This window comes from Crotalus tigris, unplaced genomic scaffold (assembly GCF_016545835.1).
Source record: "Crotalus tigris isolate CLP2741 ecotype Arizona unplaced genomic scaffold, ASM1654583v1 scf7180000017666.379230911805:20528666, whole genome shotgun sequence".
NCBI lineage: Eukaryota > Metazoa > Chordata > Lepidosauria > Squamata > Viperidae > Crotalus > Crotalus tigris.
In genome coordinates, this window is record NW_024096552.1 from 6384352 (window position 1) to 6396692 (window position 12341).

The window sequence follows — 12341 nt, forward strand, 5'->3', positions numbered from 1 at the left end:
TGTTCTACTTGCTTTTCTGTGTCTAACACACACTGTGCATACATGTATCTTTTTAACTTGTTTGTGTCCTATGAAAAGGAGAGCTTCTCTAGAGTATCCATAGAAGTATCATTTCTCAAGGAGATATCTCCTCCATTTAGTACTGAAATTATCTGCTATTGTCAAAGCTTTCAAGTCTAATTCTGAATAGTTACAATGGGGCCCTAGCTGAGCTACAGGAACTGACAGCACATTTTGGTAAAAAATAAATTTAAAGCAGCAGGAATGGATAAGGAACTTCTTAAACATAGTAGAAAGTTTTGATTTTGGGGCATTACAGACTACATAGTTTGAGTGAGCACTTCTCTCACCAAAGGCCTGAAAAGCTATTATATCTAAAAGTCTTTGTTTGCCCATTTTTGTGAACACTTAATGGCTGGTGGATTCTGGGATGTTTAGTAAATACTAAGACTTTTGTTTTTTCATAATTACTACTTCTCCCTCCTTGCAATAAATGGTAAGGGGTCTCAAAATGCAAGTTAGCCCAATTGAGGTTTGATACAGAAGAATGATATCACTGGTACACATGCCTTTGAGCTAACTTTGAGGAAAATGTCAGGGCTGTTCTATTGGTCAACCAAAGAATTTATATAAACACTGAATAATAATGGTGCCTGCATGCAACCCTGGCTCACTCCCCTTATTGTAGCAACCTGTTTTGGTTAAATGCCCTTGTGGAATAAAATTAATTTTTAACATAGGATTTTTTAGTATATCAGGAATAATAGGGAATTATCTATCAGGGAATTGACCAATTTGTCCCATAGCCTAATTCTCAATATTGAATCCAAGGCAAATCTACAGTCAATAAAAGCAGCATATAAAACAGATCCTGCTTGAGCTGTATACTCCTCACCCAGATGTTGTAGGATGACAGCAGGATATAAAGGAAATGATGAGCTCTAAAGCCAGTCTGTTCCTCTGCAAGAATTTGTTGTTTCCAACCAAACCATCAATTTTGCGTTTACATGTATACTGTACAATTTGCTGATGATTCTTAATAAACTGATAATTATCTGATGTCTCTTCCCCCTTTTTTATAAATAGGAATCATAAGAGCTGTGCCCCCAAACCTTTTGGAACCATTGTAGTCTAATCAAAAAAACAGAAAAGGAAGACTAGTACTAGAGTCCATGGATATTTTCGGCTCTTAAGTAATCATTACGAGGCACCTTTTCTGGTATAAGCTGGCTAACTAAATTTTTGATTGATTTAATCTGATTTCTCCTTGTGCTTTAAAGATACTAAAATGTGCCTCTCAAATTTCAGCTGGAATGGTAAAAGTGAGGTACCTTGTGTCTATCTACTGGACATTCTGAGAAGGAAACTCAAACCCAGAAGTTTAGAAGAATTCTAAAGAATACAGGATATATCTTGTTCCTATATCTTTTCAAGCTAATTGTGCCTATATATGCAAAATAAGTTTAACAGAAGCAAACATAAGTAGCAAATGGGATTTATAACAAATCAATAGCCAAACAAACTAAAGTTAGGGAACAGATATATTTGCTGTGATTTTACTTTAAGAGCAGCATTAACTGTAATGGAAAATAATCTTACAAGAGAAAACCATATCTGCGAACACATTTCAGGTAATTGCCCAGTAGGTTTAAGTTGAGATTGCTCAATATGTGGCCCAAACTGCAAGAATAGCCCGCAGAGTCCTAAAACGTGGCCCACAGCAACACTGTCCTTGTGATTGCTGGACAAGGACAAAGCACTTTCAAGACAAGTGATGGGGATGGGGATTCAGTACTAACTGGCTGAAAAATCAAGCATATATTTATTTCCACCTCTCTGTGAGAGCTCATACAGCCACAACACTTGTCTCCGAATGTGAAGAAAACAAAATCAGATATGGCCATCCAAAAAATGAAACCTGACAAGGAATTCTTTGAAATAAATACATACTAGGTTAGAAAAAAATAAGGATCCTTACAAGAACTATTTCTAAAGCATGTTTTCTAACGATGATTTTCATTCTATAGCTGTTCAGAGAAACAGCATGGCCAACAGGTATATGAATTAAGGCTATATGGAAGAATTTCAGCCTGGTGGAGATTTTACAGGCCATCCATTCCTAACAGCAGGCTAATGTACTTCTATATCCATGAAGCAGCAGGATGAATGCCAGTTCTGCCTGCATTAAAGAAAAAGGTTTCACTTCCACTTCAAGATTGCTAACTCAAAGCTGAATATGACACACTGTGAGCATCTGCAGAACATTTCCCGCAACCTTGCTTTCCTTCAGATAAAAGCAATTGAGATGGGTCAGACATAATTCAAGTTTCCTGAGGTAGCAGGGCAGTTAGCACTCTAGTTATGCTACAGCGGGACTTCTATTACTAGGAACACTTTAAGACTTAACAGTGATAACAGAAACATCTTATTCTGTGGCATATTTAACAATTGCTAACACTCATATTTATAAATGATAAGATACAGATCTTTCTTTAGAAAAAAACCACATTTCTTCAAAAAGTTGGGCATACAAATACAAAAAATGATCAATACAACATAACACTGTAAGGTACTGCAATCAATCTGGAGAAAATTCAAGGCAAAAATCACTCTGTAAAGAAGAGTATTTCTCTTTACTGTCTTAGGCTAAACAGAAAAGCTATAACATGGAATTGATATTCTTTAACTGCTCTTTGAATAAAATTTATAGTTTTCCTGGGGATCATTAATGATATTCTTATTCTTGAAAATAGTTCTAAACTGTTGGGCCCAATTTCTTTCCTAAGCTTCAGATTCTAATAAAATTCTTATGTGCTTATTGCAAGCAATGAGTGATGAGCTTTCCTTTCCTGTAAAATAAAAAAAATAAAAGACTTGTTCTAAACAAGAATAATAGTGCTAGGTAAAAGACTAACTCTGCAGTAGCAATGGAATTAAGTCTTTTTAAAATTAGAATTTCTACCCTATAATTCCAGGGACAGAAAAGAAAACACTCAAATATCATTGATTAACATGTTTAAGTGATGGCAGAATGAGTAATTTAATGGCATTTGATGAAGCAGATAGTGTTTCTGATGAAGTAAATTGTGCTCAACCAAAATTAAACGTGCTAATTTCAAGGCATTACAAGATTCTTTGGGGATGCTACTGCAAAGGACTAATAAGACTATTCCATTGGAAATTGTTAATATTGCCTTATCTCTGTTACCTCAACTGCATAAAAAGAATATCTGCTGCAGAGCATGTACTCTAACTGGCATCCTATGCACAGATGCAAAATTTTTCTTTCTGCAACCTCATATACTGGAAGGCATATATGCATATTTAGTCAAGCTAAGGTTTTGAAATCATAGCAGCCCCATATAGCTAACTTTGGTTAACATTATGCTGGATTAGATCTAGTTAATATTTAGAAAGTACACCACTTGTAAATCCCACGGCTATAAAGTAGAACTGATGTAAAACATCCTAAAAGATAACAGTAACAAACCAATTCATGTTCCTAGAAAATCAGTCCAGATTTTCCATGTCCTCCAACCACTCCCTGTTACATTTTCCCAGCATTTAGTGAGTGTGGCCAGTTTGTCTTTCTTCACAAAAGATAAATGTAAAATATAGTAAGGGCTATAAAACTTCATTCCACGTGGTTTCAATCTTGCTTGCAATAAAAACTTTTCTCTAGCTAAGCCATATTAGTGAGACCTGTGCTAGCTCTAGCTGTTAAATCAAACTAAGTTTAGAAAATTTGTAGTTTTCTGGCAAACTGTAGTCAGGGAACTTGAGAAGTTTATACAGTATCTTACTCACTCAAACCCAGTTCCTAGGCATCTGATATGAAATCCTAAAACTATAATAGGCTAAGAATAATAAATTAAAGCAAATAAATGGAAAACTGAATGACCGCATGAAAAACACATTTTAAGCCCAAATGCTTGAGGGTTGATCTTTATTGTCTGCCTGAATACCAAAATGTTTGGCATTCTACCAGCCCTCAACAGGTGAGCTGTCTGAACAGATAAAACAGCTGCAGAAAAAGACTGTCCCTTCCTCCCATCTCAAGGAGACAGAATCCGAATTTCTCTTAAACTAGACAGATTAATTTTACCTGCAAAAATATGGTCTTGGGGTAATATGGGCTAATGCCATATAGGCCTTTATAAATTAAAAAACAACAGTTAAAATTGCATCAGAAACATATTGGCAACCAATCCAGGGGCTACAAAATATGTGTTGCTCAGTTGAAGCACTCTCATCCATCAGAAAGTGGATTACCATAATCTGCACCTATGGAAGCTCTCTCCAGTCTTCAAAGGCAGTGCCAAATAATCATAATTGTCAGACGCAAATAATCAAGTGACTCTTGAACTCAGACCCAGGGGTTCCTTGCTTTTAACTCTACTGTAACACAAGAATGTTGCCGGACTATCTGTTTTCCTTTGGGAAACTAGATACTGTATAGGTCTAAGTATTTGACTTCATATGCTTCCTCCCACCTATAAAGTCCAGACTGGCATATCTCTTAACTCCACTCACCAGGGCTTCCTTCCTTCAGGTGTTCATTCCATCACAATAATGCAATAAACTGGTCTTGAGTTTATGAGGGCATGAATATCTATTACCCTCAATCCAAAAAGGGCTGCAATTGATGTACCAGCTGCAACTATGCAAAGGCCACTCCAGGTTTTGCTGTTCAAGCAAAAGTTGTGACTCCAAGGGAGCTCTGAAGTCATTGGCCTATTTCTTCAAGGAGGGTACTGTATGACTCAGTCCAGAGCAAGTGTGAACAGGAACTTGGTCTTGCCAATGATCTATTTCAGCATATTTTACCCCATCAAATTCTTATAGCCTTCAGACACTAGGTGACCACATATCTTGTATTTCTTGTTTAACCCATAACAGAGATATGTAACTGAATATTACCAGCATACACTAGATGTCTCATCCTAAACTAAAGAAACAAACAAAGCAATGTATTTATATTGTACTTCTCACTGGAGTACAATCTAACAATAGTAAAAATTAATAAATAAGCATTAACCAACAATTAAAATTATATAAAAATAAAATAAAATCAATGCCTACCATAATAATTTATAATTATAATAAAAATATTGTTACACAATTATAAAAACTTAAATGTAGCTATCACCTACTTTGATTGATTCAATTTACAATACAATTTCCCTACTGAATAAAGGCAGACAGACTTCCCATTGTGATTTTATGGGTTAAACAGCTTAGATCTGGGCATTTTAAAGCCCTTGGGCCACATCCGGCCCTTTGGCTATCCTTACTCTGGCCTGTGTGAGGTCAACTGAAAATTAGAAACCAAATATAAATAAATTCGCTGCAGGGGGTGGAAGAAGAAGTTGAGCCAGATCTGGCTTTGTGCAGTTGCCGGGTGCTCCTTCAGTCAGCTGGTGGCCATAGGCAGGTGAGGGGAGAAAGTGCTTTTCTGTGCCTGCACAGTGCTAATCCCTCACCTGAAGCAGCCTGAGGAGATGGCAATGGTGGTCATCACATGAAGGAACCCAGGCACAGTCATCCACTGCTGCCTCAGTCAAAGAGCAGCCTTGCAGGCGAGTGGGCAAAGCACAACAAGGAACTATTGGTTTGGCCTTCCACGACAGTACCAGTTCCTCATGTGGCCCTTTGGAAAAATTAATTGTCTATCTTTGGCTTACAGGAAAGAGCCAAATCCTTTTGCGCCCAACATAGGAGTGAGCAAGGGCTTCAGTACTCAATCAGCCATAGAAATGACCTGATTAGGAAGAAGTAAAAACATTGCAAAACAACATTTCAAACCATTACAAGTAGTCCCTGAGAAATAATTGCTAATAGTATTAAATGTCTTTGAGAGTTTTAATCGGACCAGGTGACTATGTCTCATTCATCCAGAGTCCAGTGGAGAACATCCACAAGAGCAAACAATGTTATTTCTGTCCTATATCCAGGTTTGGTACTTTTCTAAAACAGTTTAACACAACAGACTTCATCTAGTTGTCTTCTAACAACCTTTTGTAAAATCTTGCTTTATAAATGGAAAATTGATAACTGGGCAGAAATTGTATAATACTACCAAACTGAGAGGTGGCTTCTTCAGCAGGGATATTCTACTCATTTAAGACAAAAAATATTACCACTTCCCTCAAAGAAGAATGAATCATCATGCAAAATCCACATATGCTACTCAAGGAATAAAATATGACAAAAATTTGGATTGAAAATGACAGAACTCATGTTGCAGGAAATATCTACAACTTCTCAGTCCACAAAATCAAACAATCCTAGACAACGTCAGAAGACATTGTCTCAGTCATCTAATCTGATGTTGCCCATGTGGAACGTGAGCTAATATGAACAATTTATCCAGCAAAATAACTTGCAAACATTTCAGAGTAGTTTGAAGAACAATTGTACTCATTCTTCTTCAACAAGTGGGCTATCTCAATACCACTGGACTGCAACCTGCAGATCAATAAGAGTGGAGAGATATTGATAATTCAACATCTGAATTGGTACAATCTATGATTTGTACCTATGTTTTGTGATACCTGTTCTTGTCTTCCACCACTGGTACTGTAGTTGTCACTTTTGGCAATTCAACTTCCAGAATTCTTGGAATTCCATGTGATCAACAGACAAAGGCTACTGAGTGGTGATGACATTCAATGTCCTCATTGTGCTTGACTCCCCAAAATCAACAAGACACATATAACTGTTCAATTGTCTGGGAAAACAGCTATGGAGTTTGTGAATTCTAGAACTAGCCCAGGACATCAAGACTGAAATTCTCCAGGGTTTCCAGGTACTCTTGTATCCATATCCTGAGGAGCAAAGGCTCTAGTCATAAGGAAAGCATTATGCAGGATCATCACCACTCTGCCTCCCCAGAGCTGTGACTGTTGAAACACCCAAAATCATTGTGCACAAACTTTAAACAGGAATTTATTTTTATTTATACCATTTAATAACCTGTATTAAGTTATTGTTTATACGTGTCAGGTCAATTTATTCCTCCCAAATCAAATAGTCAAGGAATAAGATCTTATTACACATATCATAGTATTTGCTAACAATAGCCTATTTGTAAAATGGCCTGTTTGATTTGTTACTTTTGATAATCTTCAATGGAGCTCTATGAAAGGGCAGTGAATAACAATGGACACAAATAACCAATGTGATGAAGAGAAATGAAATATATGTTTATAGTTAGTCTTCAATACCTGTGTTTTCATTTGGTCAAGGAAGACATTTTTGAGAAAACACCCTTTATATACCAAGATGATAAGCTAAGGTTTGCCTACATAACAGTATAATGCTATGGGCCTTGGTGGCGCAGTGGTTAGAATACAGTACAGTCTAACTCTGCCCACATCTTGGAATTCAATCCTGATGGGGCTCAAGGTTGACTCAGTCTTACATCCTTCCTTGGTAAAATGAGGACCCAGATTGTTGGGGGCAAGATGCTGACTCTGTAAACCACTTAGAGAGGGCTGTAAAGCACTATGGGGTGGTATGTAAGACTAAGCGCTATTGCTATTTATATTTCTCACATGATCACTATGTGAACATGTGGAACAAGGTAGTTGTTTTTCAACAAACTTCAAGAAGCAACAATGTATATTAAAAGTGGTTCAATTGGCCATAAACCATATTATATACTTCTAGTCAGTGGTGGGATTCAAATATGTGAACAACCAGTTCTCTGTGTGGATGCCGCTTCTGGAAGTCCATTCTGGGCCTGGGCAACAAAAATTAGCTACCAGTTCTGCTGAAGTGGTGCGAACAGGCTGAATCCCACCACTGCTTCTAGTCTATTTTGGGTGAGACTAAAACATTAATAATTGCGTGTAAAAGTTTAAGCACCTCTGATCAAATGGTATGTTTCAATGAATCCTTAGGTGAACAGAAATTAATTCAACTTCTACATTTTTCCACTGTTAGCATTTTGAACAAATCCATTAATTACTGTATGGTTTATTCAGTAAATAGTGGTTAAACAAAGTGAAATTTTAATTTACACATCATAATTGAAATAACATTTCATAGCTTTCAATCTTAGCCATGATATTATAGTCCATGAGCTGCCACAAAACAATGTAGGCTACAGAAAAGTTTGGTATGTTTTATTTTCTTAGGGAAGATTAAGATGTTTATTTTAAAATACAAGTTCACAGACTGAAAAAAAGTAAGAAGAGGGAAATATTTCTGGAATTGAAACAGTACACTCCTTAACAGTTGCAGCAGTAATTGCCAATGCATACATATACTATTACACAAGTAAAAATGTAGCTTCCCTTAAGTCACTATTTCTACAATTAAACTTTAATGAAATATTTCCTAAACTCTTGAGCAGTACAGTTCATAATTATCAAACTAATGCATTCCAGTCAGGTGAATTAAAAGCTACAATCTCAATTTTAACATGTAAGACATGTGACCTGCCTCTGACCTTTATCACAGGCAGCTTACCTCCTACTAACTCAAACAAAGGGTGTTCTCTTCAGAACACCACTCCTATAGCCAACACACTGATGGCAACTGCACTCCAGAAAAAATTCATTCAAATTGCAAATGGATTAATGTATCACTGAGAATGTTTTAAGTATCTGATTCTTCATTCTGAAAGGATGAAGAAAAACCAGTTTAACAGAAAAAAACACACCAATCTAGCACTCTCCACAAAATACATTTACTAAAAGCTCAAATCTCTCTTTTTCTAAGAGCCCACAGCAGGTGAGAAGATAATTCTCCACAAATGTTTGCATTATGTCCTATGCAAATAAAAGCAAAGAAAAATTCAAAGTGTAACCAAATTTCAGTCTAGTTACTTCATTTACCTATATGCATAATCCATACTATTACTGTTTGCTCATCTTCTAAGCCTTAAGAATGTGGTGAAAGATCTCTAAAACATTTGATTTTATATTTATTTTTTTATTTCTAGGGTCAGTCTAATATTCTAAAACAATATTTCCCAGCTAGTCTACAGGGGACGATCGAGAGCATCCTGTCATACAGCATCACAGTCTGGTTTGGAAGCATCACTGCTCCAGACAGGAAAGCGATGCAGAGAGTGGTGAGGATTGCCAAAAAGATCATTGACAGTTCCCTCCCTCCCATCCAGGACATAGCACAGAAGCGTTGCTTGAGCAGGGTCCGTAAGATTATCTGGGACACTACACATCCTCTTCACGACCTGTTTTCTTTGTTACCTTCTGGGAGGAGGCTTCATGGTATCCGTAGCAGAACATCCAGATTCAGCCATAGTTAATTCCATACAGCATTAACCTTGTGAACTCTCAAGCTTCCTCCTTCTGTTATATGTTCAAGATGGACAGTATTTAATATTTATTTGCTATGTATATGTAGGGGTGTGGGTCTATACATATGTTGTACATAGTATGTTTTAGCTGTGTGTCATGTATGTGTTTTACTTTGAGAGCGGGCAACTAAATTTCATTTTTGATGTGTGCCGTTGTGCCCACAGTAAACAAATGACAATAAAGGTTATCTTATCTTATCTTATCTTATCTTATCTTATCTTATCTTATCTTATCTTATCTTATCTTACCTTACCTTACCTTACCTTATTCTGATCAGTATTCAAAGTAGTTAAAAATAATATAAAGATAAAGGTTTCCCTTGTCCAGTTATGTCCTAGAGGGCAATGCTCATCTCCGTTTCTTAGCCAAGGGAGGCACTGTGGTCTAAAGACACTTTTGTGGTCATGTGGCCAGCATGACTGTACACTGAGGTGCATGGAACGCTGTTACCTTCCCACCAAAGTGGTATCTATTTATTTACTTGCATTTGCATACTTTCAATCTGCTAGGTTGGCAGGAACTGGAGCAAGTAACAGGAGCTCACCCCATTGCACAGAACTCGGGTCTCAAACCTGGGCTGTGACAAGTTCAGTATCTTTAACCACTGAGCCATCAAGCCCTCTAAAAATAATATAATATATTAAAATTAAAATTAATAACATCAATTAACTAATTGCTGCTATGGATCTTTACAAATGACTTTATTTTTTATTACATTTGGATCTCATATTTTGTAAAAGGAGTTCAAGACGCATACAAAGCATTTCCTTACTCTAATTTTTCTCCTCCTCAACAACAATTCTATAAGATAGTTGAGCTAAATGGGGGTAATTGGGCCAACGTAACACAGTAAGCTTCCATGGCTGAGATTAGACTAAATTCTGGGTTCCCCACCACTGTAACATTTAAATCACCATTCCATATTGTCTCTTAGATCTCTCATGAAATCTATTGAAACTCATCCAAGAATAACATTGTATTGCACCACTACAGGACTGTATACCTTTCACATTTATAGTAAATACGCAAATAAGGAGTAGGAAAGTTATTTCAGTAGACATATTAATGCAAGTGAAACCTTCAATAGATTGCTGGCACATTATAGGCTACTGCTCGGGTTTCTGACCACTTTAGTCATCTTCCACTCTCATCCCTCCTGTCCTACAATTTTGGACTAGATTTAGATTTAGCCCTCACTCTACAAGTAGTCCTTGCTGAATGACTACTTGTTCAGCAACCATTCAAAGTTACAACAGTGCTGAATGAAGGAGACTTATGACTGTTCCTCATAGATATGGCTGTTGCAGCATTCTCGCAGAAGGTGATCATGATTCAATTGCTTGGCAATTGGCTTACAATTATAATGGTCACAGTGTCTCATTGTCACATGATCACCATTTGAGACTTTCATTGCTGGCTTCTGACAAGCAAAGTTAATGGGGAAGTTGGTAGAAAGTTACAAACCGTGATTATGTGAGACGCTGCAATTATGCAGGATTTGCCTAACAACAGTAATTGTAACTACAGCCAGTGCTATCATAAGTTGGCATGGTCATGTGACATCATGCTTTACAACTGTGTAATTTAGCAATGGAGTTGTCGGTCTCAATTATCATAGTTAAGTGAGGACCACTTATACTGCTTTAGGATATAGTTGACCAGTTCTGAATCTTACAGCTTCTTTTCCACCTAATTTTTTTTAAATTATTATTTATTACTGTTCTGAAGAGTTTTGAGATTTCCATCAGATTGCTCTTGCAATTTCTTTTTTATATATTTGGTGCCACTTTGACCATCTCTACAATTACTGAAAGCCTAAATAACAAGAACATAGGGAATTTGATATAATTGTAATGCAATTTTGTAGGATATATTTCTTAGAAAGTACTTCAACATCTCCTAGTTGAATCTGAAAAAAGCAGATTTGTGGAATTAATTAGAATGTTTTATCAAAACTTGGGGAGTTGCTTACACAAACAGAAAACAATGTTTTAATTGGTAACATGAAAGTTTAAGGTTAATAGACAATTCTAAGTAATTCTGAAATGCACTTGATAGGATATAACAGCACTAACAAAATGAAGTAGGAAGAAAAGCAGCAGCAGTGGAAGCTATAATGTTTTTCCTAAGAAAATAAACCAAGTGAATTGCTGTGGGGAGTTTCAACAGTCTCATAAGAAATCTTCTTTTTCAAGTCCTTGTTAAGAGTCTAACAGCAGAGTCTAATCTCGATAAGCCTTCTTATATAATCAATAAAGCACTTACAGAAAACACTTACGGTTTATGTGGTCAATATAGTAGACACCAATCTGATGATCGTATGCAGCTTCCCATCCCCATGGTAGCTCATCCCCGACACAGTCTGCAAAGGATAATGGCTTTGTTAACCTAGAAACAAAATAACAAAATAATTGAATTAAGATTATAGAATTTTTTCCTCGATACAGACATAGGGAAAATTAAGCAATTTAATTCAGAAGTGCCTCTTCAGGCACTACTACCCTGTTCAATATCTTCACTTTAAAGAACAAGTGAGAAAAGGTTGATTAAGAAACATTGACAAGAGCTAAATGCTTTTTTTTAAAATAAAGATCAATATGCAGAAAGGATATTCCATGTTCTTTCCTGCATTGTATTTTTAGCTGAACATAACTGTTATATTTTTGCATATTTTTTCTTAATAATTCCCAGCACTGATTTTTTTTTCTTTTCATTACAGCTCTCTTGGGCTGTGCTTTAACTCTACAAACCCTGAAGCCAATGCACAATTGTAAAAATCAGGGTATTTTTCAATTCCTTCAAGGTAGAGCCATTGTCTCTAACTCACCTTGTGTCTGATTAAAAATACTTCATGGTCTTTGTATAAATAAATTGTCTTTGATATATAAATTGAGAGCTTGACAATTCAGGAAAAAGAAGGCATCACATGTCATCGTGGCTGAGAAAACTTTTTTTTAAATGCTATTTTTTGACCTTTGATGGAAAATGGAAAACAGAAGTGGATTCAATGAG

At 36.3% G+C, this 12341-nt stretch overlaps 1 protein-coding gene across 2 annotated transcripts in view; it reads right to left on the reverse strand.

Annotated features, from left to right (window-relative positions):
- WWC2 (WW and C2 domain containing 2) overlaps positions 1-12341 on the reverse strand; it is a 149758-nt gene that overhangs the window by 86317 nt on the left and 51100 nt on the right. For both annotated transcript variants that reach the window (XM_039336651.1, XM_039336650.1), the window contains exon 2: positions 11608-11717. In XM_039336651.1, the coding sequence (XP_039192585.1) occupies positions 11608-11717 (110 nt within the window). The remainder of the gene's footprint in view (positions 1-11607; positions 11718-12341) is intronic.